The 27730-nt window shown below is 39.9% G+C and overlaps 1 protein-coding gene across 3 annotated transcripts; it reads left to right on the top strand.

The window, feature by feature from the left end:
• The first annotated feature begins 85 nt into the window (after positions 1–85).
• frmpd1b (FERM and PDZ domain containing 1b) lies at positions 86–27730 on the top strand. Of its 3 annotated transcripts, none has more exons than XM_088431961.1 (17): positions 86–254; positions 7603–7753; positions 11248–11358; positions 12453–12625; positions 14282–14384; positions 15640–15685; positions 15854–15958; positions 16188–16283; positions 17228–17353; positions 17471–17590; positions 18818–18951; positions 19115–19241; positions 19492–19584; positions 20441–20623; positions 20899–21046; positions 21679–22629; positions 23293–27730. In XM_088431961.1, exons 3-17 carry the CDS (start codon positions 11252–11254, stop codon positions 25731–25733), a joined length of 4953 nt encoding a protein of 1650 aa, XP_088288087.1. In that variant the 5' UTR covers positions 86–254; positions 7603–7753; positions 11248–11251; the 3' UTR covers positions 25734–27730. The 3 variants fall into 3 exon arrangements, with proteins under 3 accessions (XP_088288087.1, XP_088288086.1, XP_088288084.1); XM_088431960.1 differs by having other exon boundaries at positions 20899–21100; XM_088431958.1 differs by having other exon boundaries at positions 17228–17590.

The following is a 27730-nucleotide window of genomic DNA, read 5'->3' as shown; positions in this document are numbered from 1 at the left end:
GGGGGCGGGAGGGGTGGTTTATATGACAGAGAGGGTGGGTGGGTCTAATTCTGAGCTCAGGGCCGAGGATTAAACAGAGAAGTAGTCCCGGCACGATGACAGCATCCAGCACATAGACCACCCCACCACCCCCTGCCCATCATCATCATCCGGTTCGGGTATCACGCCGCGGATTTTTCGGGAGTCAATCGCTATTCTCCGCATCACCCTCCGTATACTCCCCGGATCGTGTGCCTCCTTTTGAATACCACGAGGTGAGTGAACAATATCCACGCTCCGAGTGCTTGGTTCGCTCGGCTTCCTCACACCTTGCGTCCATTCCAGTCACACGAATGAATAATTCAATTGACGGCGGTCCACGCAAACCACGGACCGTACCCGCGTTCCCGTTTGAGTGAGGCGATGAATATTTCAATCCGATTAAGATTATAGACGGATCCAACAAAAGACTGACCTTTTTCCTTTGTTTAGTCTCTTGATTTGACTGGCTGCTCCATCACAATTTGACCATAGGGGAAGGGTGTGTGCTTTCTTGAGCCATTAGTGACCACATTTATGGTCATTTTGACTAAATATATTGAAGTCATTCAGCATGTTGTTACTGTAGATATGGAGGACCCATGCTGGGAGTACAGTGAAAGATCACTCCTGTGATTCATGATGATCAAAGGAGTGCAGCTAGTAAAGCACATACAGTATTATGAATGGGCGTAGGCAACTGGCAGTGCCTTGGCACAGTCATCTTTTTTTTTTCTCTGTCTTCATGTTCTATAGCCAGAAGCAGCAGCCCTTTTCTTCTTCTGCGCATGGTCATGCCATATATGACAACACAACTAGACCGGAACAATGTGTTTTGGTGTTCGGGAGCTTTTATTTAATAATACACGATGTGATTTTAACATCATCTCATGCTAAGCTTTCATTGTCACATCTCTGTTTAGGAATATCAATATTTATCATCAATTATGAAGTGTGAATTTCTGGAAACTCTATTTACTTAGTTTGCGTCTACAAAATTTAAATATAAGTATTTTCTAACAGGTGGATCATCGAGTTAACTTAAAATTTCGTACACTTTGACGTTCATATTGTGATGAAATGTGTAAACTCATGCCACTCTACTTAAAACAATCCCTGGCTATAGAAGTCTAAGACACGATTTAATGGTGCTGGTAATGAATAATGCGTAAAAATAATAGATGTGAGGACAGATCAGTAGTATTGATTTACGTAAAAATATGCAATTGACCCTGTTTATGAAGTTTAAATACTGTAGGCAGTCTCGATCAGTGGTTTTCAACCTTTTTTCAGCAATGTATCCCGTTGTGAATAAGTTTTTAAGACAAGTACAACAACAACAAAACTTACAGTGCTGTGCCATCCATCTGTGATTTCTGACTTATCAAACTTTGGAACTAAAGTTTTTGTGGTATCAAGTCATTTTATTCAGCAAATTGAGAAGATAGCCCATGTAACATCTTCTGTTTATTTCTGGTTATTCTGCTGGGAATTTACCAAACAAATAAAGGAATACAAAAATTCAGCAGGTAGTTGCTTCAAAAAAGAAATATACTGTCCTTGCCATGGCATTAAAACACCCTTCATTACATTAAATTTAGTGATACCTCGCAAACCCCTGAAGTATCAAGCTCACTTTGAGAGTGAAGGTCTCTCACATGGCATTAACTCAATCCATACCAGCCCATCAAGTTTCACTTTAGCGGCCCTATTTTTTTTTCCCACCTCACTTGACCGAGAATGTATTTGAAGCTTGCTCATATCTCATAGTCTTGTTTGTAACACAGAACAAAAAATGAACAAAACCATGAATCTGGTTGATTTAATCAGGATTACACTCATAGATTCTCTCCCATGGAAGATTTATAATTTAAAAAAATTCTCACCTTTGCAATGTGTGGAAAAAAGAAAATGTTTTTGTCTTATTTGCATGCTCTAGCCCTGCTGTAGGTGGGATGAAGTAACTCAAGGATGTATGTTATCCCATGTGATGGGAAGTGCATGCTCTGAACTCATGCTGCCAGAGACACGCAAGGGGCAGAGCTTGCACATCTTGATGGCTGCCTGCATTAGCCTCGGAGTTCACCGTTGACTGCTCCACTGTCCCACTTACTGCAGCCAGCCCAGCCTCTCCTCTTGTGAGTCTCCAGGGCAGTTGCTTGGTTGGTCTTCTAGGGCAACTGATCTTTAGGTCAACCAATAAATGATTTGGGTCTTGTTGATAATGTGGGATATTGATTCATTCGTCAATAGTTTAAATATTTGGTGGCCCTTTTGTGGCCCAGGTGTTTTGCACTATAGAACACCCTTTGGAGTATTTTTTTCTATCTATCTATCTATCTATCTATCTATCTATCTATCTATCTATCTATCTATCTATCTATCTATCTATCTATCTATCTATCTATCTATCTATCTATCTATCTATCTATCTATCTATCTATCTATCTATCTGTCCGTCCGTCCGTCCGTCCGTCCGTCCGTCCGTCCGTCCGTCCGTCCGTCCGTCCGTCCGTCCGTCCGTCCGTCCGTCCGTCCGTCCGTCCATCCATCCATAAGGCAACTCAGTGGTGCACTCGTTAGCTCAATTGGAAAGAAAACATGCATGCAATATTCCAATAATTTTAAATATTAAGACAATAAACATTTGGGGAATTTTAGAAAGAAAGTGTTTCACTTTCTTTCTAAAATTCTAAAGGTCATTACTGTGAAAAGTGTGTGTCAGGCTGGATCTTGCTTACCATCTGTGGTCGCTTTTGTTTTGTTGTTTTGTCACTCCCAGTTGAATTTTACAGTCATGTAAAACCTGAGAGGAGAAAGTACAACAAGATTTAAACATTATTTAGTGATCAAAATGTTTGACCCAACCTATTATTGGCCAATAAAGCTCTTCTAGCTTGAATCTAACTTAATACTGTATACTGTATTATGAAACATTGTACCCAAGCAAAAATAAATGTTGAAAACACCAGACCTTCAACCAAACAATTTAATTCAATATACTGTAATGAAAGTCCGCTAGTTTATATGATTTGTATGTAATTTGAAATGTTTTAGATAAGCTAACGTGCCTTATTTTCTTTCATGAAACATTTGCAGTAGATGTTCCAATTCTTTTGTCCATACAGTCCACGCTGTTGCTTATATGGATGATGTGATGTATAGGAGGCGAGGTTGGGTTAAAAAAAAAAAAAATCATAGCAGACTGTACACTATGTTGCAGAGGAAAGGGATGCATGACCTCATTGATGTGACAGCTCCATGGTGATGGCACACTTGACTGGCAGCTGTGCCACAATGTAGGCCAACTCTATTTAGGAACAGATCGTACAAAAGGTTATTAGAATGGAACAGCTAAGACTTTCTGTTCAGCTTGTAGGAGATCTCCCTTTTCATTTCAATGTTAATATTTAATATGGATTCTTTGAAAAGTGGGTCTGCAGGATCTGACATGAATTTTCATCAAGAGAAGGCATGCAGACGTTTTCATTGAATAGTTTCGTAGTTTCTGCCCGGAATTGTTTTTCCACAAATATTTTGTGTTTTGTATTTATGACTGCATTTGTTTATTAAGCCCCAAAGACACAAACTGTTTTAATGATTGTATTTTAAGATAGCATTTTCAAAAAGTGAGTCTCAGACAACAGTAACGTGACGTTCTCAGAGATCCAAGTTTTTCCTCTCTCAGAAGCATCGATAGCGATGTGTAACACAACACAGCGCACTATTAATCTTCAAAAGGTTCATTATTTCATAGTGCATCGGGGAGTGTGAGCCCCGCCAAGTCGTTGATGAAAAGGGAAATGAAATGAGTTGTGCACGGTGAGTCCAGGCTGTATAATGCTAATGGAATGAGCTTGAACGGCTATGTGAAAAACAGCAGATGTGATGTTGTCTGGAATACCAGCGGCAGGCCCGCGTTGGATCATCCAGTTCAGGATTACAAGTTTCCTGTCCATGGGGGCAGTAGTACCTCTTGGCTTCCTGACTAGACAGTCACAGGTTTAAAACCTGCTGTAGGCAGATTCGGTTGTGGGGCGGGTTGTTGTCATGCTAGTTCTTTTCGTAATGTACTAATGAGCATGGGATTGACGTGGCCCTGATACTCTTGCGTAAAAACCAGAGGTCTTACTGATTTTTTTTTTTTTCAATGAATTATTTTTGGTAGAAATGTTAACATTTCGGTCATTTTAAAAATTTGGATAGCTTGATTTACTGTACACAATTATATATATATATATATATATATATATATATATATGTATATATATATATATATATATATATATATATATATATATATATATATATATATATATATATATATATATATATATATATATATGGGTTAGGGTTAGGCTTAGGTGTTTTTTTTTCCTTATCTATCTATCTATCTATCTATCTATCTATCTATCTATCTATCTATCTATCTATCTATCTATCTATCTATCTATCTATCTATCTATCTATATATATATATATATATATATAAATGATAGGGAGTTATTTACTTGTTTATGTTTTCATTTAGTTTTTTTTAAGACGTTCTGTGTGTGTGTGTGTGTGGGTGTGTGTGTGTATATATAGCAAGAAAGAGTATTTCTCGTCAACACCATTTATATATGTCGGTGGCTCATAACCGAAGGCACAGTTTTTTTAATTCTCTCCTGTAGTGAGGTGTAAAGTTCATGTGCTGAATGAATCCTGCTCCGCTGTTGTTGTGTTCAGCTGGAGGGCAGATTTTGTGCGAGCGGGACAGATTTGGGACAAGATGTCAATAGCTGCCTTTCCAAAATAAAGCTGCAGTTTAGTCAGTGAGGGAGGCTCTTCTTCTCTCGCTTATCATATGAAAGCTTGTGAGTATTGTGCACGCAAGTGGTTTGTTGGTAACAGCCTTGTGTGCAGCCAGCTGACTGAATAATTCAAGTTTGTTATTCACAAGCGGGAGCTAGCCGAGCGTCTATGAACTGCCATGTGCGCTCGTAGCAAAACCACAGGACTGAACAACAGACTGTTTTGTCAGACAGAGAGACTTTGTGTGGGAAAATGGGCTGCAAGCGGGGGATTGTCTTGAAGGAATGAGACGCAGACATTGCAACACAGGGATTGAGACAGCCCTCGTAACCTCAGAAGCATAATGAAGACTGGCGGAGGCTGCGGGGCAGAGTGAGCTGCTGCATGGGAACTTTGTGGTGTGGCAGGGGTAGACCCTCAGACTCCCACCAGCTTTTGCTCATTGATTTATAACTGGGATCAGGGTTATAAATCAATCAATTATGAAACAGGGCTGCATTTAAAGCAAGCAAGTAGGATATATGAAGAGAAATGTCATACGTGGAGCTTATAAGTGCACCAGTCAAGCATAAACAAAACACTGACTAAAAAAAATCCTATCTCAATTTTTTTATATTAAAAATAAAAACATAATTGAACAACTTCCATTAAAATGTGTGGCGACGTTGAAAACGAGGAGTTTATGTGCAAATGTATTAAGGCAGCTAAATTCCATCCATTTTAAATGTAATAATTGTACTTGAAAAATAACCAAGTTATCAAAGAATCGACAATAGCGTCACCCTTGACAGCTAAAATAGCTAAATAAGTCTCTTGTATCTCAAGGCACCACTGGACTGCTTGCTACCTTAGACCAGTGGTTCTCAAATGGGGGCACTAGTACCCCTGCGGGTACATGAAGGAACTTCAGGGGTTACTCAAGATTTTAAATAAACTATCATCCAAAAATCCTTTAAATTAATTATTGAATTAATTAATTGTTTCAGGTAAATATGTTCATAAAACTACGTTCAGTAGGTTACTCAATTTCACTATTAAAAAAATCAGAATCTAACGCCTACTAGAATGGTTTGACCCAACTTGTCTTGTGCCACCTCTCGTTACCTGTCAAGTTAATGATTTATGTTTGTGAAAACATCTCTACTATGATCCCAAAAGAATACACTTTAAGTTGAATATTTTTCTTTGGACACATATTTATTTCTAACTATTTCTTTTTGAGAACAGGTCTGACACTTTATGTTGAATATTTTTTGTGGACAAATATTTATTATTAGTTATGTTCATGATTTATTTTTGTGAACATATATCTACCGTAAAAACAAAACAAATTGGACACATATTTACTTATTCATTTTTTAGAACAGGTCTGACACTTTATATTGATAATATTTTTTTGTGGAAAATGTATGTATTAATAATTAATTTATTTCTTTTTGATGACAGATTTCTTCTATGATCCAAAAGAGGACACTTAGAGTTGATTATTTTTTTCTGGACCAATAGAAATGAAAAATAGAATTGAAAAAGTTGTGAACCACTGACTTAGACAATAGCTAGTATCTACAAATTATTTGATGGATGTAATAACAATACGAGTATGTTTTTTTTTTTTTTTTACATTGTTCAACAAGAACACAATACATGAATGTCATGCCATCTGTCTTTGTTCGCCCTAAGGAATGCTGCACTCATCAACATTCTCAACTCCTCCTTATGAACAAACTCCTTCGCAACGCACTGTAGTTACTTTTGTTCTTCCTATTCATCCACTCCAGCGTGCCTCTTTAAACCCCCCTCTCTCCGCACCCCCTCCAATATCCTGTCCTTTCGCCCATTTCTTTTCTTCGACCCGCTCTTTCACTATCCCGGTCCCCTTTTCTCAGCCCCTCTCAAAGCCGCCTCCCATTTCCCCGTTTCACCTCTGCAACCCCCATCTGTCTTTCCAGTGTCCCCTCGCGTTTTGTGCGCTGGTTGCCTGCTTTGGCAATAGCGTAGAAGAAGGCGGTCGGAGGCTGTGCTAGCTGCATTAGCCCCATGAATTATTCATGTACCCTGCAGTCTGTGTTGGTCTTCTGCTGCCTATTCACTTGGACACACCGGCCTCCTCAATGGAGGAGTTCCAAGATCGAGTCCAACAGAAGTAGTTTACATCAAGCAGGTCAACATTTAAGTGTAATTTTAGTCGGTTTTGATGTGTGGTCATGCACTGTCTCGCTCTAGGCCGCAGCCAACGACAAAGCATTCCCCAAATGTTTATTTTCTCCCCAAGCTGGCTTTAAGTTCCAGCCATATCCGCCCCTGATGTTCATGATGAAAAACCCTTTTACTACCGGCCAAGTTTTCTGCTTGGCAGCCTTTCCAAGCGCGCCACACTCGGCCGTCCTCCTCAGCAAGTGCCCAGTCGCAAGCGTTAAAACTGAACTGGGCGCTATGAAATTTTAATTCGGACAACCAGATGAGGATGGAGGGCTTGGTCTTCCCACCGCCATGTGCATAAGTGACTGTGGTAGAGTGAGAGAGAGCGAGAGAGAGAGAAAGCGAGAGAGCCTTGGGGACCAGGGGAGGAGCCTCTTGGAAAACCACATCCACATAGCTGGTTTGGATTCACATCTGCTTTGCTTGACATACTTTCAAGAGTCACCCTGAAAATATCGTCTGGAATACTGGAATATAATTTTTATTCTCTCGAAGATGCTCATCAGATTTGATTATAGGATATCCGTTTTGAGTGAACTTTGATTATCGCCTTTGATGGATTTTGCTGATGGCGTCGTAATCTCATCACAGGTGGCTTCACCAGACCGGGACCAGCACCGATGATCACAAGGGTCCCCCTCCAGCTCTTTTCAGCCAATCCTGGAGGGGCTGCAGAGCTGATGTCTCAGAGGGCGAGCGGCTGTTTGTGTTGTGGAGTCCTAAAGAGGCAAGCTTCGTCACGGTGAGTCATGCCATCTCCCAGTTTCTAGTTACAGTACTATGTTGGGACCCTGGAAATGTCCATCTGGCTTTGATTATTCACATCGAGCCATGTGTGAGCACGTGCTTGAATGTTTATCCAACATGTTCATCAGAGGTGTCTAAACTTTTTCTACTGAGGACCACATTCAGAAAACAACAAAGCATACAAGAGCTACTGTGATTTTTTTTTTTTAATTTATCAAGCACACCAAAATCAATCAATCCTTTCTGTTATATTTTTTGTATATTAGTTTTGTTTTTTGTTTTTTTAATGGGTGCGTAAATGGTTGTTCGTCTCAATGTGCCTTGCAATTGGATGGCAACCAGTTCAGGTTGTCGCCCAAATATAAGTTCATACGACATATTTTATATTCAGGAGGTTATTGAATTTAATTATTGTAAAAAGCCAGATTCTCCCCCATACTAGAATAGTGCAAGCCAACTTGTCATGTGTTACCTCTCGTTACCTGTCAAGTTAATGATTTATTTCTGTGAACACATCTCGACTATGATGCCAAAAGAGGACGCTTTGTTGAATCTTTTTCTGTGGATAAGTATTTATTGATAATGATATCTTTTTGAGAACAGGTATGACACTTGATGTTGATTATTTTTGGGGACAAATATTTATTGATAATTAAGTTAATGATTTATTTTTGTGAAAAGATCTCAACTGTAACCCCAAAATAGGACTCTTTATTTTTAATATTTTTCTGTGGACAAATATTTATATATACCAGTAATCTTTTTTTTAAAACAGGTCTCTTTATATTGTATATTATTGTGGAAAATATTTATTAGTAATTAAGTTATTTCTTTTTGATAACAGAGTTCTTCTATGATCCAAAAGAGGACCCTAAAGTTTCATAAATCAGTCAGTGATGGCATGTTTTTTTTTTAAATCCAAAAATGCTTTGCACTGGTGGTACTTGGCTGAAAATGGTTTTTAGATCCTTGAAAAAAGTTTGAAAATCACTGCTCTGTAGCATATAAAACAATCTCATTAGTAGCACACTTTACCTTTAGGCATTATCAAAATGGGTGGAGGGCCTCAAATGGCTCCCAGGCCATTATTTGGACACCACTGATATACAGTTTGCTCTATTTTTTTCCGATTTTTTTTTTGAAACACCTTAACATTTATGACTAACTGTTTCTGGGTTTGGCCTGGACACTGTTGCATAAGCAGAATAGAATCATAAAATTGTAGTGTTACATTAAAAACCAGTATGGTCGTAAACCAATGGGCGGGAGGCCTAACATGGATATAAAACGAGTTGTATGCTGCCGTTCCTCAGCGGTGCGTCGATGATCGCGCTCATCTCCTTGGGCGCAGCTGTTAGCGATGTTGCTTCGCTCATCCTTGCTTATCCTCGCCAATCGGCCTCGCAAGGGATCAGCAGGAGGTGCTAAAGTGACACCCTCCCCAGTGTCGGCCAGTGCAGATCGAAGGCCTCTAATCCTCTTAAAGGTCAAACCTACGTGGCATGCTATATTATTACTGTGGAAGTCGCTGGCACACAAGCAGCAACTGAGATGAAGATGAAGCCAGGATTGTTTGTTTAACAATCAGAGTTCTGTCCTGTTTATTGTCTGGGAAATAAACACGATTTTTTTTTTTTTTTTTTACAGTATCGTGATTCATTGTTTGTTTCCTTACTGCTGTTCACCTTTCACGCATCGTCCTTTATCTTTTTCTTTTTTTTTTCTAACCCTTAACAGCATCAACTCCCATTGTGTTCGGTGTCCTGGTCATTAAGATGGAGCTGGCACTTTTTTTCTGCGCCCTGATTGGCTGAGGGCTATACTGAAAATGGAACTAGAAATCTGATGAATGGCCTTTGGTTTAAAAATATATGTGTACTTTTTTTTTAATCTACAGAAGACTGAATTTTGAGAGTATATTTAAACAACACTCAAATGAAAAAATGTAATTGCCTGTCAGAGAAAATTGTAAACTATGTGGGAGCAATTTTAGAACGTTAAAACGTATACTGTATAAGAACTGGAAAAAATATGAAAGAAATGAAAAAATAAAAATATAAGTACTGTATTCTTTTTTGGCACATAATCCCTGCGCAAAATGAGGGAATACTTTATTGCAAATTTATGTACCTTACAGATACCTATAAGGAATCTACATTTTTGAGTATTACTACATTGTTCCTTGGCTCAAAGATGTCAAAAATTGCACCAAAGAATTATTTTTACTATAATATAAAATATTTTTTTATACCAGCAGTATGCAATATTTTATTAGACATGGCTTTGGGTTAAGCACAAAAACAGCAAATATGTGAGTTTTTCCAGATAAAGACACCAAAAATAATCTGTGAATTTGTCAGAATTGATAAAGCAGAAGCAGAGTAATTCCACATTTTCTTTGTTATTTTTCTTTTATTAAAACTTTAATACTCCGATGCTTTTTTTATGGATGCATTTGAAGGGTCGTGATGGTAGGTGGTCGCTTAAGAACATTTGTTTTTCGTGAGTGTAAAGACATTGCTATATGTTGGCATGCATATAAAAATGTTAACAAAATTTGAAATTTCAAAAATCAAAACACAAAAATGTGACAAATAAAATTGCACCCTCAACAAATACCACTCCTCTGCTTTTCCATCTTCTGCACATCAAATAATTCAAATGATCTGTTCCAGTACTGAAACACGTATAACGAGAACGAAGAAAAACAATATTTGAGGAAAACAAAAACGCAGAGTCAAAGTGCATTTCAAACAAAGCGAGCATTTGTCTGAAGACGAAAAGGAAAAGCATCAAATGTGTTTCAGATCTTCAAAACCACAATGAGGTTTGATATGGCTACGCATCCTTGCTGTGTGAATTCCTTTCAACCATACTTCAAGTTCGAACACAATAAGCACACACGTAAAAAGCAGTGTGTGTTAGATTTTATCGAGATTATTTTTAGATGAGTTTGCAGAAAACATAACAAAACTGTGGGGAGCTCCTTTCCAAATTAAGGTTATAACCTCATCCTGCTTTTGCTTTCTCGTGGTTTCTCCAAGGCTTCTGTCCTCCATTATGTCCTGGCATGCTGTGAAAAGTACAGAAAAGAAGTGCGTGACTGCACAATTCTTGTTAGTATGTAGATTGAATCATGTTTGTGAGTTGTTATTGTCTGAAAGTGCAGCTGTTTTTTTTTTTTTTTTCATTTTTGTGTTGAATCAAGTCTTCTGGTCAAGGAAGCGTTTTGGCCGGCGAGGCTCTGCTCCTCTCTCCCAGCTCCCTCGTCTCCTTGAGCCTGTCTTGCACTCCTGACTGGTTGCATGCCTGATTAGTCATCACCCACAAGGATGATAATACACACATCTTAGGAAATCAAAGAGGATGAGATTGTAATTAAGGAGATGAATGTACTCCGATTTTGCTTTCAAAGCTGTTTCCCATCATAAGCTTTGTCTGCTTCTGTAAGCTCAATGTCTGAAATGAAACCCGTATGTGTCTCTTTAGATAAATGGAGGAGAAGGAGCGGTGTCGGAGCAGGTCTCCAGCTCGGAGGACAAGCCGAGTTCAGCAGGTGGTGGGGACCATTATACGTCGCACCCGAGAATCGCTGAGCAGGTACAGCTTGGAGGATTGTCAAAACATGAAGCTTGTCTTTACTTTTTTTGTTGTTCTGCAACGTCAATGTCCGTGTTTCTCAAATAGGGGGTATGTGAAGGCACTTTATGGGGTACGTAAGACTTTAAAAGAGTTTCTGTGGATATCTGCAAATCTAACTTTATGATTTTTACTGTGATAGAAGCAGTACATTTCTATTTTCAAATCAAGAGCAAAATAACTGCAACATGACTATACTTATTGCTAAATTTTTCAAAAAAAACTTTAAAACAACAACACTGCAAAAAAAAAAAAAAGTACCTTTTTGTGACAAAAATAGAACAGATGACCTAACACTCTTTTCTGGAGTTCCTGAATAAAATACACTTAGAAATATTACCACAAATGTAAGTTCAAAGTTTAATCACTCAGACAGTGATGACAGCTTCTGATTTAAGTCTTTTTTTTTCATCCAAAAATGCTTTGCATGGTTAGGGGGTACTCAGTTGAAAAAAAATTCACAAAGGATGAATCACTGACCATTGGTTCTCAAACTGGGTTACGTGTACCCTTGGGTAAAAGCGTTTTAGGGTTTATGTGAGATTTTCCATTATATTTGTTTGTCATGCAATTTAAAACAAATACAGTACAATGCCTATGTCCAAATGTATATACATAAAATTAAAGTTGATGACAGGAACAGTACAGTTTTATTTTCAATTTAACTAAAAAAAACATGTATCAATTTTAGACTGATGATGTCAATTAGTGATAGACAGGACGGGGCGGGAATTTATTTATTTTTGTTAGGCTGAAGAGGCTAACCCAGCAGGCGGATGTCACATGTTTATATACAGTGTATGAAAACTGAACTACATCATAACACAACTGTTATCCAATCAAATTTTTAAAATGTGTGACGATTCAGAAGTAAATTGAAAATAATATCAAAGCTTATTGTATATACTATTTTATTTTGCATGGTTTTGATATTGATTGTCCATCAAGTATGGTCATTTTCCACTTGGTCACCCCATCCGACAACCCCACAAGTGTCCATGTTATGTTGTCACAATTTCCCTCATGTAACTTCTCACCCCCTTTGACCCTCTCAGGGAGCGGTTGCTAGGCGATGGGAGGCCTCAACGTTCCAACAGCCTGTCCAATCAGAATTACCAAGCCAAGCTGTCACTACAGATCACCAGGGATCCGGTGCTGGACCGAAGTACCGGACATGGATTCGCCCTCACCACAAACACACCCCTGCTGGTCAGGGATGTGGCCACAGGTATATTGAGTGTGGAGTGTGCTAAAGAGCGTGTCCAAATTGCTCTCGCTAAGTGGCCACCTGCTTTATGGAACACTTCACCTCGCTCTCTCCCACATGCACGTTAACTCTCTTGGCATTCAGGCTGCTTGGCTTTCTGCCAGAGGGCTCGCCTGAACAACAGTGACACCTGCTCACCCTTTGTAAATTCAATCATTTTTCCCTTAGCCAGCTTTACAAGCAAATCAAAGAAATGCCAAGGTATTACTGGTATCTCACTGCTGGTTTGTTTCTTGGGTTTGGTCATGTGACGTTTGCAAGCCAAGCCCTGTCCAACAGCAAATGGCAAAATATGCGTTTAAAGGTATTAATTGCACATGTAAAAATAAGGAAGTTATCAAACTAATCGTTGACAAAATATTACATGTGTACTGCAGAAAATTGCTAAATAAGTAAAGTATGCCATGAGTAAAGGAAATAATCGGCCTCTTTTATTTAGTTCAACACTTAAACTACTAGCAGTCTGCTCTAGCAATTTTTGCTCACACCAACCAATCAGAGGATGGAAAAATGCTTGTGTCATCAAGAACTTTTATTCTGGTGCGCTGAGGTCAAATTTTAAATTGGATCGGTTGGTCAAAAATAGTTGTTGGGGCGGTTGGTAAAAAAATAACGTCAAGGTATATTGGCAAGCACCACTGACTCTTACGGCTGAAGAAAGACTAGCTTGACATGGGAACGCATAAAGGCTGAAAGCTGATTGGATAAAGATAGACTAATTAAAAATAAACAAAGGTAATGTCATGGTGCTTAAAAATGTGACCATTTTTGTTGTCGGTGTAGCTCGGTGCTACTACTAGTATTTAAGCCAGCAAAGAAGCTCTTGCTCTAGCTCTTACATCTAACTACTGATGTGACGAAATTTGATTTGTTGCCCAATTAAAAGGGTCACTGGCAGAAAAAGGGGAGAGAACAGACTCAAAGCTGTGCTGAAAGGTGAGGAAATAGCGCAATGAAGTGTGCGGCTGTGGCTGACAGCCTTTTGGGGACATTTGTGGATTAGTTTGACGCATGGCAAAACAAAGAGGAAGGGAGGGGTCTTGAAAAAACTGCAAAGATCAGGATATTAGCAGAAGTGACACGTAAGCCGGACGGGGGAGGGGCGCGCTCTTGTGCGGCATGAGTGAGCCCGAATGTGTGCCAACGTGTGCAAAACTGCATGCACCTCATGGGCAGACGGGGCTTTGCCAGGCAGATGGGGCGTGCAAAAGGAGTGCGTGGGCGTATGCATTTACGCATATGTGGTCTGTGTCTTTTTATTTTTATGTATGTTGCAAGCGTGCGTTTGGAAGAGTAAGTCCAAAACTGCGGCGCCACAGTGGTGCTCGCTTGCCTGAAGACAAACGAGTATAAATAAAGCGAGAGAAAGTCGTGCGGAGCCGAGCTGGGAGAGAGCCAGAATAACTGTAACCCCTCACGTCCTGGAGAGCTGTTGAGTCAGCCATGTCGAATAACCATATGTGTCATTTTCGGTGTGTGTGTTTACGCCTACGTCTGTGTGTGTATAGCGAGCGCCTCTTTAATCTGTACCAAAATAGCTACGCACATATCCAACCAGGATTGTTTTAAGCAAGCACGCATGATTTTGATTTAGTGTGTGTATCTATATTTATATAGGGAGTCCTGCAGATGGGATACTCTACCCAGGGGACCAAGTGTTGCAGATCAATGATACAGTGCTGGAGGATTTGAACGGTGATCAGGTGGAAAACATCTTAAGGTGAGAAATGCAGATGCGCACTCGCATTCTTTTTACGGCCCACCAAGATGGCATCAGTTCAAATCCTAGTCCTGAACCGTCATACTCCAGTCCACAATGGCCTGTGTCCTGCATGTTTTCCATGTCTTTCTTTACAACACATCTGATTCAAGTGATTAGCTCATCCGCGAGCTCTGCACGAGCTTCATAACGGGCCTGATCATTTGAATCAGGTGTTGCAAAGAAAATTAAAAAAAAAAACATGCAGGACAAGGGCCATTATGGACTGGAGTTTGACACTTCAAAATTAAGAGGGTTACATTGCTTTAATTGCAATGCTTTAAATTGTTCTCTAATGCTTAATATTTCTAGTATTCATAACCCCATTTGAAAGTTGCTGAATTATAAATTCAAATTTATAGGTCACATTTGTATACAAACATTTTCATACTACAATGTATATACCCTTGTGGCATTATATTACAAATTTTGGAAATTCCTTATATTTTTTTTTATATCATAAAAGAATCAATGAGGAAAAAAAAACATTCGGGAGCTCAAATTTCCAAAAGCTGATTAAAACATGTAGACTTTTAAAATGCAATGATTCTGACATTTCTATGTGATTGCAGCTGGACAAGCGAGATTTTGTGTACAAAAATAATCATTGTCCAAATTGTGGATCCTATAAAAGCATTATAATTACAATTTTTGATATGCATTTTAATCTGATTTACATTGAGGGTGAACTATACAGGAATTAGAAATATAATGTATATTTGGGTACGGGCTGATTTAGAATGGAAGAACTTGGTGACATTTTCAATTTTTATTTTTTGGGCTCTTTTTTCGTTTGTTGTTCAAAGTGAAACAATCTCTAAAAACCTGTGATCAAAATCTCAGCCCGTTCCCATTGATCCATAGCTTGCTATTAAAAACAGGGTGCATCAAAACATTACCCAGACAGCCACTGTTCAACTAGTTTATGATTGACTGTATTACATGCCCTCTAGTTAAACCACCAGATCAAATCAATTAACCTTTCCAGTCACCAGGCCACATCTTGTGCCACCATGTGTGTGTAGCTCATCAAGTTAAATCCAGCGTCATTGGACGATCTTCATTATTTGGCGCGGCATATTAGGGTTGATCCATGTTGAGGGTGTGTGTAAGTGTGAAAAGTGCTGAGCAGGTTTGGGGCAAAGGTTTTAGAGGAAAGTGCTTACTTGACAGCTGAAACAAGAATATGATCTGTGTGTGTTGTTTTTCTGCACAGGGACTTGGAGGACTGCATAACCGTGACGATTCTCCGGCACATGACTGTGAGTACAAAGAAGACATTGATGAACTTCCCTCGGCACGCCTTCACTAAGAGTCATTGCACCATCACTCATACCAACATCTCCTTTTACTTTTGTCCTACTTGAATTCCGCCAACGTGTTTCCGCCCGCATAATTCCACATGTCATTTGCGTGTATATGTGTTACAGAATCCCAAATCATCCATCATGTCAGCAGAGAAGAGAGCCCGTCTGAGGAGTAATCCAGTAAAAGTGCGCTTTGCGGAAGAGGTGGTGGTCAATGGGCACACTCAGGTGAGAAGGTTGAAATCAACTGACTTATATATCAGTTTAATTCAAATCATATATGTCAATTAAAGGCATATAAAGATGCAAGTTCACAATTTAAACATCTTTAAATAAAGCATAAAAAAACGTCAACACAGAATTCAATAAATGATTGCACATAAAACTAGTCTGAATTTTAAACATGTTAGTATTCTATACATTTCGATCAGTTCTTATTTGTAATTCTCTTCATTAGGGAAACTCTCTTCTCTTCCTGCCCAACGTTCTAAAAGTCTATTTAGAGAACGGACAGACCAAGGCCTTCAAATTTGACCACACCACCACTGTCAAGGTATGTACTTTACATGTGTTCCAGTATGAAAAGGCTGTGTAAATTAAAAGCTAACTTCTCCTCCATAACACTTGACATAACTTTAATTAAAAGAATTGCAATCACGTAAATGCAGCCATATGTGTGTGTATACGTACAACACGTACACATACGTATCTATCTATCTATCTATCTATCTATCTATCTATCTATCTATCTATCTATCTATCTATCTATCTATCTATCTATCTATCTATCTATCTATCTATCTATCTATCTATCTATCTATCTATCTATCTATCTATCTATCTACACATATATATATATGCAAAAATATGCAAGTAAATGTGTATACATATACTTATTTATACGTAAACAGCTACATTATGTATATAATGTGTATTTGTGTAGTGTATTTTATGTATATGTGTGTATATGAGAGCAATAGAGACAAACAGACACACTTGCATCTGCTAAGTCCACTTAACATCCTTTTCATCCTCAGACCTCAGTATCCTGAAAGCAGATTTCAGTTTCAAGAAAACTTATACTTGTGTTCTATGTTTTGTAATATTCACACAGCATGACATTTCATGATTGCTCAAAAGTAATTGAGTGTGTGTAGACTGTAGCTGCATTCTAATGGGTGATAGTAAAAAGCAATTAATTTGATGGCTTCTGGAGGAGGAAAGAGTGGGAGAATGGGTATGAGATTAATGTGAGGAAAACTGGTGTTTGGAAAAGAGTTAAAGCTGTGATGTAACTCATTTGGTATTTTTAAATGTTGCGAAAAAACGCCACTCTATTTTTAATCCAGCAAGTTTTTTGTTATATGGCCGGTTTTCCTCGCTACAGGGAGGCAAAAGTGAGCGGGACAATTTGCACTGGCCATCTGCCATCAGCAAGACTGGGGCGAAATATGTTTGTCTAAGGGGGTCTCAACTGTTGTTTTTTCACCATTCCAGGATATTGTTCTGACTCTGAAGGATAAACTATCCATCCGGGCCATCGAATATTTTGCCCTGGTCCTAGAACAACAGTACAGTATCACCAAACTACTGCTACTGCATGAAGATGAGCTTATACAAAAAGTAAGAAAACAACATGCTATGTTTTTCCCCAAACAAATCAGCTGTATGAAGCATATTGTTTCTTTGACTTTTGGAACTTCTGTTAACATTTACGTCGGTGTCCTATTTCTCCATCAGGTGGTGCAAAAAAAAGACTCCCATGATTACAGATGTCTATTCCGGGTGTGCTTCATTCCTCGAGATCCCATTGACATGCAGCAGGAGGACGCCTTTGCCTTTGAGTATCTATTTTTGCAGGTTAGCCGAGCATAGCTGCTGCGTAGAGCATCCTCATATATTATTTTGACATTTGTTATTATTGTGTCAATGCATACAATTGTCCACCCAGCCTGCGAAGACTTGTGTGTGTGTGTGTGTGTGTGTGTGTGTGTGTGTGTGAAGCCCAAAACATTAAAAAACAAAGATCACAAAAAACAACTATGACGGAAACCCCTGTCAAAAACAGTCTATATTCGTGCCTAATTTGCAATTACAAAAACATCACAATCAAAAAGCCATTTAACCTTTTCGCCATCTGCCCAATCGAACACAACAGGTTTATGTGGTTTATTGTCATTAAATATGCACTCCCTTAAATAATCATTGTGTACAATGTTCAATATGCACATTTCACACAGCCAGTTATCTTCAATAATGTCATTAAATTGACCAATACTATTTTTACTACAGAATATTATTAGCTTTGTTCCTGTCTCTATATCTAACAATGTTTACTCCAATGGTTTGCAACCTTTTTTTCAATAACCTCCACACAGTGCAATATTTTTTAGCCACATACCCCCTAACCAGCGCAAAGCATCTTTGGATTAAAAAAAAAAAAAAAAAAGCCTTAAAACAGCATTATGCCATGTATCTGATTTGTTAAATTTTGTAAACATATTTGTAGTGGTATCTCTCGGCGTATTTTATTCAGCAACTTCAAAAAATAGATTGTGTAACATTGTTTATTTCATTTGTTGCTTGTCTACCAGGATATTGTTTCACACATGACATCCGTATAAAGCTTAACAAAGTGAAAGAATAAAAGTATTTTTGCAAATGAGTCAGAAAAACAAAAGATAGCAATAAGATGATTCATGTTCCAATCAATTTGTTTTTAAGTTTGAAAATGTCAGGTAAACAACTCATTCAGTGTCAACCATTTTCAGACCCTTGTTTATTATTTATAATATTACATAACTATATTTGGATTACATTTTTTTCAATAAGTACCTGGGAGTGTTTGAGTGTTTGTAATTTGGGGATTGCATGAGTTAAAAAGTGGGTTGCTTACTTTTGTTATGCGGTATTTCAAGCCATACTGATTTATTAGGTTTTTACCTCTCAAAATGTTTGTTTCTGCCTTCAAAATGCATGTATTTTCTTTTTTTACATCAATGCAAAAAGTGCTTGTTTTGCTTTGTCTCCATAAACATGACTTTTACACTTATATGTTGATAGCACTTTAACTGTCGGTGCTTCCAGAGTGTTGGCGATGTACTACAGGAGCGATTTGCTGTAGAAATGAAGTGTAATACTGCACTCCGTCTTGCTGCCCTGCACATGCACGAGAGGTTGGATAGCTGCGGACTGACTAGGACCTCCATCAAGGCCATTACGTGAGTTTTAATGCGCATAATAGATGGTTCATACTGACATAAGCTATTTTAAGCTTATCAATCACAAAAGGTTTCCTCGTGAACCTAAACTTTAACATTATTTTTAATGTTGTGTACTTACTCTACTGTACACATCAATGCTATATTTTTGTGCTTTTGACAGGAAGGAGTTTGGCCTTGACAGCTTCATTTCCCCCACGCTGCTGAGCAACATGAGGGAGAAGGACCTGAGGAAAGCAGTCAGTTACCACCTAAAAAAAATTCAGTCTCTGTTAGAGCCTCGCCAGAAGGTACAAGTGTGATGAGGGGCATGAGGATACAGTGCTGTGTAAAAATAATGTCTAATGAGAGTTCAGTTGCGGTTGTTGGCTTAGCTCAGAGCTAATCCTCTTGTGGTTTTAAAGCGATATATGGAGTGACAGCTTGAGTTGTAAGGGGACATTATAAAATATATATTAGCTCGATGGAGGAAATAATTGAAAATATGTCCATATTCATAGTTTTTTCTCATCCTACTTCCTCACATTTATGTTGCTTTAGGTGATATCTGCTTCTCAGGCTCGGTTGGCCTACCTCACTCAATTAGGAGAGCTTGTTTCTTATGGAGGAAGATCCTACTCAGCTACGATGATGGTGAGATCCACTAGCTTAATGCTAACATATAATGTGAAATACTTAGATTGGCTAACGGAAATTAGCATATATGTTATTGTCATTCTACACCTTCAAACAATGGTCACCTCAACATATGTAGAGCAGCGACAAATATCGTAGCTTGTTTAAGGGGGTCTTGAGACACAACTCTTAAAGAGAACTTTTTTAGCCATTTTGAGAAATTCAAAAGTCATTTATATAATTAATATCATTAACTTGATTAGGACTGAAACAAGTCCTCCTCAAAATAAACCTTTTAGAATTAACGGAAATTATTTATGATTTATGCATCGGTACGCTTTATTCTACACTTTATTTCTACTGAAAATGTGGCTTACGACTTATAGACAAAAAATACGACATTTTTCTGAAGTCACTAGTTCAGTGTGCTAACAAATGACTTCATTATGCTGATATTGACAGTGACATACAGCACCAGTAAATACCGGTGTTTACTGGTGGCCCTGGTTCTGTTATAGCTGCATCTCGCATAAATTTGCGCTAGCAAGCAGTGCTCAATTGCTACATATGGGCTGGAATGATAGATTTCAACAAAACAAATTTGAATTTTCAGCCAGCAAAGTTGTCTGATAAACCAAAATGTATGGAGGAGATTTGAAGGAAGGAACTGCACTGCTAAGCAGTGTTAATCATAAAAATGTATAAAAGTTGTCCGTTCAGTTCCGTGTCCGTTTAATTTGGGGCTTGAAAAAAATGATTGTGTAAAATTCTGAGCTGTATGGGCTCCAACGACAGACTGTGGAGGAAGCGTTTATCCGCTCTCTGTTTTCTGTTTATCTTCTGTCCTGATGTTTTCTCTCTCATCAACGCCCAGCTTCAAGAAAGGGAGGTGTTGGTCAGCCTGTTGGTGGGAGCCAAGTATGGTATGAGTCAGGTCATCAACCACAAGCTCAACGTAATCTCTACATTGGTTGAATTCAGCAGCATCAGCCGCGTGGAATTGCTCTCCGAGTCAGACAAAGTCAGTCTACTGCGCATCTCGCTGCACGACATGAAGGTATGCAAGTTATCTGGCTCTATTTTACATTAAAAATAAGACACTTTTACACTGACACAGATTAGACAGTTGATGCTGGAGTAAATATAGGTCAAGCATGCCTCCAATGACAGCCAAAGTAGCCTAAGGGGAGCATGCATGAGCGCCATAGGGTTAACTCACTGGACTCAAATGTGACTCTCTCTCCCCCTTTGTCCCACTCCATTGCATTTTTCTCCCTTACCCTCTGGCTTAAATCACTTCCGCTTTATACTACATTGGCCTCCATCTCTCAGCCGTTTGCCTTACTGATGGACTCTCTGGCAGCCAAAGACCTAGCATGTCTGCTGGGAGGGTACTGCAAACTCCTGGTGGATCCCAGTCTCAATGTCTTCCGAATGGGGCGCCCCAAAGTGCGGGTGCATCGCATTGCTGCTGAAGAAGGTGTGTGTGGCAAGTTCAGCGTAGTTGAGGGCGTGTGCTATGAATCCCTATCAAGTGAGCAAAAAATTATTTTAAGTACTGTAATTCCCCAAATACAGGATGCACCCTTAATTTTACGGTCAAATTCTGTTTTTCTCTATGTTAGCGGGTATAGAATGCAGCAACAGTTTGACAATAATGTAAAAACTATAGCAAAACAGGATAAATCTCATCTTTAAAATTTCTTCATTCGTTTTCTTGTGTTCATATCCATCCGGGTTACATTAAACGCTGCGCCTGTGCAAAATTGAATGCTCTAGAAAACTCTAGTTCATTTTGCCATAAGTACCCAAAAGGCACATATATAAAAATGTGCACATGTGGATCAAATCTCTGCTGACGTGGATGACGGATGAATCATCCTCCGGTGGGGTCGAAAAAAATAATCTAATCTCTAAATTACGGTTTATAGGAAGCACGCATACTTTTGGGCTTAATTTTTGCGAGAAAAATGCATCTTATATTTGGGGATTTATGTGAATTAACTTTCTGACTGACCATTTCGATACATGGGTCATTCGAAAAGCCACTCATCGTTACAGTATATAATGAACTGAAACTGTATTGTTCTAACATATTGCTTATCCTGTCAGGTTATGTGTCTCGCTGCTGTAGTGACTCAGATGAATCGACCGATGAAGACGATCCAATGGACTCTCAGAATTACAAACATCACGACCCAGCAAGTCAGGACTGGGAGGAAAGACGGAGGGAGGAGGAAGAAAAGAGGAAAGAGGAAGAGAGACAAGAGAGGGAGGAGCAGAAAGGCAAACAGGAAGTGAAAATAATTGTAACAGCCGAAGGGAAAGAATACGAGGGTGAAGAGGAACGAGGTGCTTCAGGAAGCGGTCTACGTAGGGTGATGAACGAAGAACTGAATCCGGAGACCACGTGGTACCACACGGATCTACGGGTGACCAGCAGCTTTTCCAGCTTGTCTAGCAGCTCGTTGAGCGCTGCCCTAGAGGAGAGCAGTACCGCAGTCAAAGCTCTTCCTCGTCTAGATGCATCAAGAGAGAATCCCCAAATTTTAGATATTCATCAACCATACCTTCTAGAACCAAAACGCCTTCAAGGCCCGTTAAGACCAACCAATCTCAATTACAGAGGCAGTGACAACTCTTGTCTCTGTTTCGCCGAGCTCGCCAAAGCTGATTTCCTCTCAAGTCCATCGGGGGCTACTAGTGACGATGAAGAGGAGGAAGAGGAAGAAGAAGAGCGAGGAATGGAGGTACTGAGGCGCATTTCTAAGATCCCAAGTTCGAGAGACTTAAGGATGATTGACAGCACGCCTTTCGAGAGAGCTCCCATTAAAAGGAAGAAGAAGAAGACCCCTCCCAAAGTGCCGATTCGAACTAGTTCCATACCAGGTCACAAAGCAGGACAAGCCGGGCAGCGCCTCTCCAAGGATGAAGAGTCTCTTTTCCAAACTCCTTCCCCGAACCCAAAAGCTGCCCTTTTGCTTAAAGAGAACGTCTCAGAATCTGAAGAGGAGTTTTTTGATGCGCAGGAAAGATTCACTCCTCCAGTTCCGGATCTCTCAGGTTAGTCCATGGCTTATTTGTCATAACGTCATAATGTCATTATTTGTTCGAATGTAGCCTTGCATGTGTTTTACATAATACACATTTATCAAATGTTGACTTACAAGATGCAACAAACAATTATTTTACTAATCAACCAGTGTTGTTTATTTTGTCAATTTGTCAATGAAACAAGAAAAAAATATGTTTTAACGTCCAATTGTTTATTCGAAAACCACATTATTTTAGCTTGACAGAGCAGAAAATGCAAACAAATTAATTATTATTTAGTTATTAGTTGAGTCTGAAACATTAAAAAATGCAAAAATGCTGACAGTCATTTTCAGGAGTCAAAATGAATGTTTGGAAATGTTTTATTTTGTTTCAACACAAATGAATGGAGGAATACAGAACCAAGCGTTGAAAAGTAAGGATGTCCCGACCTGATCACATTGTTATGTGTGCAAGTCTTGATTTGATTTGCAATACGTGTTTTAAGAAGCAAAAAAATGCCTCCAAACTTTCTTTTTTTTCTTCTTTTAACCAAAATCTCCCAATATTTAGATCACTAATAAAATAAATAGAGGTGTGTTCAAACCTTAGTAATATACATTCTAATAATGATATATGTTTATAAAAAACATATTAAAAAAATGCGTGTAATTAAAAATGGCTCTCTTGCAGATGTAGAGCTTGCGGACCAACGGAATGCTAATCGCTTGAGTGGAACATGGAATTCTCTTCCATCTGCATTGGGAAAAGAACCATCTTCATCCCTTGCCAGTAAAGTGCAGCCTTCTAAAATCAAAAAGGAAGTGGAAGACCTTAGACGTCCCTCAAATACAGTCAATAATCTTGTAAGTAAACCACAGAAACCTGAAGTTAAGGTTAAACCACCATTGGCGCCAAAGCCCCAGCTGCCTCCCAAACCTCAGAATATCCCCCCCAAGTCTCCCAAGCATGGGAAATCATATGCCCACTGTAACGGGGATGCCTGTGGACGTCTGTCTTCGGACCTCCTGGAAATGGAGCCGGACACTATGGAGTTCAAGTCTGTTACATATGGTACTGGAGGGTTACCTCTGTCAACACCACTTATCACTGCCGTGCGATGTAACAAGCAACCAGTACCAGCCACAGCACTGCAAACAAAGGAGGACCAGACCAATAGACCAAAAGAGAACGGACAAGATGTCAAAACACACATTAGCGACAAAAAAGGCCCCTCTGAAGTGACTAAAAGTCACGGGTCATCAAAAAGCCCGCAAAATGTTATCCCTCGCTCAAATTCAGGTTCAAAGTTATCTGCTCCCCCTCCAGTACCACCAAAACCCACTTCCCCCAAAATTCTCCATTCTTTAACATTAGTTGCCAGCTCTCCAGTCTCACCAACAGATCCAAACAAAAGCATCTTTAAAGACAGCACGAGTCCATCAAATGGTATTCACCCCTGGAGCAGCCGCAACGGCAGTGTCCAATCAGGATCGAGAAGGGTCTCTGTGAGCCACGAGAGCCTGTCCCCCAAAAATGCAGATGCATCAATTGCCGCCTCCCTCACCTCAAATAACTCCAAAGCGGTTATTGGCCAAGAACGTAGAGAAGAGCGAAGATCTGGGTCCGGCTCGGATCTTAGGAGTAGCTCTTCAAGCCTCGGAGGGAGACTATCTGCCTCTGCTCTCAGAGGGAAGATTCAGGCGCTTCCCTGGTACATGACTCGCTCACAGGAGATTTTAGGGACTCTGGACTATCCTTCCACCAGCTCAATCAATGGCGACACATCTGGCTTTGGGTCGGGTTTGTCTGTAGCAAGCGGATTGTCTGATTCGAACAAGACCCCTGTGAAGGATAAAGAAACGGTGGCCTCAAAATCAGGTGGGAAGGGGAATATTTTAGAGGATGGAGCTGAGGTTGTCATAGCAACTATTAAGGAAGCAGAGGAAGTAAGCTCCTACTTGAGGAAGGTCAATGAGACCAATGGTTCACATCCCAATCTCAATTTTGCAAGCAACAACGTTTCCTCTGAGCAGCCTCAATCTTGGAACCACTCCGCGGTGGGAATGGGAGGCATTTCCAACATGCAGATTGGTGGCGACTCGCCGACGTCCTCTCTGGGAGATGGCACCCCTCCTCAGCAGCGGGAGACCTGCGGCTGCCGGACCGTTTACGCCAACTGTTTCAGCGGCGACAACGAGGACGGCATCAGCTTCGACGAGGAGCTGACTGTGTACGAGTTTTCCCGCCGCACGCGTCCAAAAACAACGCGGCCTCCTCCTGTCCCTTCGCCCACCACACCCCCGCCAAATCCGAATATCCTGTCACTGCTGAGAGACAACCCTCGTCCGCTTTCGACTTTCTCCACCGCCTCCTCCGAACTCAGTCCTCTAGTTTCGTGTCCCGTGTCTCCGACAACCTCGCTTCGGGGTCCCCTCCATTCCCTTACCAACAAGAACTACGGTGGCCTGAAAGGAGGTTTTGCTTCCTTGCGACAAGATATAGATCAGCTTTTGTTGGTTTTGGAGCGGGCGTTACCGGAACAGATGCAGACAAACAACCTGTCAAAGGAAGATGGTGCGGGGACCGACCCCAATCACAATGCAAGTGAAGGCAACACAATGCAATCATGTATGGGATGCAGTCCCGGCAGCATGACGGAGGCCGAGAGGAGTCTTCTCCAAACCGAAGCTCGACGATTAGCGTCAGGGTGTCAGCGGGCCACACGCGTCGGCTGGGCTCCAGACGAAGCCCTCCGGTCTTTGTCCAACAGCTTTGGTGCGTTGGTTCAACTGTCGGCAGCGTGCATGCGAACCAGCCCGTGCTCCGATTGTGACATCTGCCGCAACGCGAGCTTGGTCGACGACAGCCAGGAGCCGATGGACAAGCTGAAAGAGATCGTGGCTCTGTACCGAGAATTTGTTGGGGCTGTTGAGACAGCTGGAACTGGTGCCGGGGGCAAGAGTACGGGCCTCAATGGGTCTGGACAGAGCCAAGGAGAAGGCGATGGCGTTAGGCTGCTTGCCAAACGCTGCACGGTCCTCATCTCGTCTGTGTTTGCGCTCACACAGCTCTTCCGGACACCCACGTTGGTTCCGTCTGATACTGCCACTGGTGTACCCCTCAACTTTTAACCTTTTTTCCTGCCGGACTGTTAGCACTGAATTCAAGGGACGGGAGATATAGACTCTTTATTCTTGTACAGTAAGTGCCATGCACATGCACACCACACATATCTACATGCAAACACAAAGCTCACAAAAAAACTAAACGAGGAGAGGAAACTTTGCCTGGCCTCTTTGTGGAAGCGTATGGACTATGCATTTGTAAATATGAGTTTTATAACTCTTATATTTCTCTTATTTTATTACAACCTGTGTATGTATGTAAGGATGAATTGCCCATCTATGTATTTATGTATTTATTTTTTACAGTATTTGCACCATGGACTGGGATGTTCAGGTCTTTGGTGGTTAAAAAATATGAAACTATGGCTGTCACTGGATTTTTTTTTAACCTTATATTTGAAGTCCAATTGTGGTGCCCGGAAGGAAAAATATACATGGTTAATCAAGAAAAACTGCACTACTATCGTTTTTACTGGTTGTAGTGAAGCAAGCTTATAATAACTCGAGAAAACTGTTTGTCTAGATGCCATGACAGCGAATGAGCGCAGCCATTTTTCACCACAACATGTTTTTGGCAACATGTACCTCGGCGCCAACTTCATGTTGCAGTTTTTCTTGGTAAATCATTATACCATACTATATTTACCCTCAGGGTACCACAACCACACTTTATGACAGTATTATATTAACTTTGATGATTCATTCACTCCACAAGGTGTAATCTGTAAATTGTCCCTTTTTAAAATATAACTCATAGCAGTCCACTTTACTGAGAATGATAACAAATGCACAAAAATTCAACCGATTTGTTTGACTTAACACTTTTGTTTTCCCAACATAACAGTAACATAAAACAAATAGCGTCAAAGTTGTTTATGCTAGTAACATAAAACTAGTCAGTACCATTACAAATCAGGGAGTGAACTTCTGACTGTTACAGATTGCACCTTTTTATAAGACACATAACCTTGTGTTAAGTGTTTTTCTACTCTTTCTCTGTCTGTTTTTCTCTTCGTCTATCCTTCCTGAGCATCTTTGAAACACTCATCATTCAAACATTATGCAGTATTATAATGTAGTTAGTTTTCATCCAAAGGACAGCAGATACATATAGACAGCGTATATTTTACTGGAAATGTGAGAGTAAGGACCATGACATAAAACAAGGGAACGTATTTATGCGAAAATATTTTGGCAAGTCAAAAAATTGACTGTTGACCCTGTTTTCATGTAGCAATGATCCAAAGTCTTAAAACACGTATCCCTATGTTTTCCTTTTTTGGTACGCTAGTACACTAGTGCTGTGCACCGAGGTCCAGATAAAAAGGTACATACATTTTTATCTATATATGTCTTCTTATTGTTGTCACTACTTTAATTTATGGCTATGCAAACTCCTCATCTTTCTATCCTCTTTTTGTCTTGTGCCAACATTGAATACAACAACTGCATTATGTTTGTCTGAAAATAATGGGTGCTTTCCTCGTTGGAAATGTTGTCCTGTGTTTCAGTTCTGGAGAACTTAATTGCATTTTCACTTGCAACCTTCTGCAAAGTTGCATGGAATTGAGGTTTGTCTATATAAAGACTCCATACTGATATCTGTGAGTTGTCAGTGTTAACTTATGGAATTTGTTTTTTTCACGCCACTTGGGAAAAGAGATACTACAGTCTGCTCATTGATGCATACACAAATAGCGAAAAGCAAGACTACATTGGCCAAGATGTAATGTTACCAGTAAGTGACAGTTCATGTTTAAAAAGCCAACTATCCTTAATTGAAGTTTTCATTCCTGTGCCCACGTTTGGACAGAAGAAATCATAATGTGCTACCGTTGAATCGAACAGGCTCAAGTGTAAAACCAGTGCCTGTGTCTCATCATCGTTTGTTCTCCTTCTGGGTTATAGTTGTACATTTCATCCGCAGTCATCTTTCTGTACCCACAATAATGCAGATGTACCAAGAAATGTGTTTTGGGAATAAATGACATGTTGACCTTTAA

This window comes from Hippichthys cyanospilos, chromosome 13, assembly GCF_059441005.1.
Source record: "Hippichthys cyanospilos isolate Australia breed blue-spotted pipefish chromosome 13, RoL_Hcya_1.0, whole genome shotgun sequence".
NCBI classification, from domain to species: domain Eukaryota; kingdom Metazoa; phylum Chordata; class Actinopteri; order Syngnathiformes; family Syngnathidae; genus Hippichthys; species Hippichthys cyanospilos.
Note: the sequence above shows the minus strand (reverse complement) of the source record. Positions and strands in the feature narration are given on the sequence as shown.

What these genes read in the sequence shown, in the direction of transcription:
- frmpd1b (XM_088431958.1), top strand. Translation starts at nt 11,252, where the DNA reads ATGGAGGAGAAGGAGCGGTGTCGGAGCAGGTCTCCAGCTCGGAGGACA. An exon ending in ACCACACCACCACTGTCAAG is followed by an intron (nt 16,284 to 17,227) that starts GTATGTACTTTA and finishes TCACCATTCCAG; the next exon opens with GATATTGTTCTGACTCTGAA. An exon ending in CCTACTCAGCTACGATGATG is followed by an intron (nt 19,585 to 20,440) that starts GTGAGATCCACT and finishes ATCAACGCCCAG; the next exon opens with CTTCAAGAAAGGGAGGTGTT.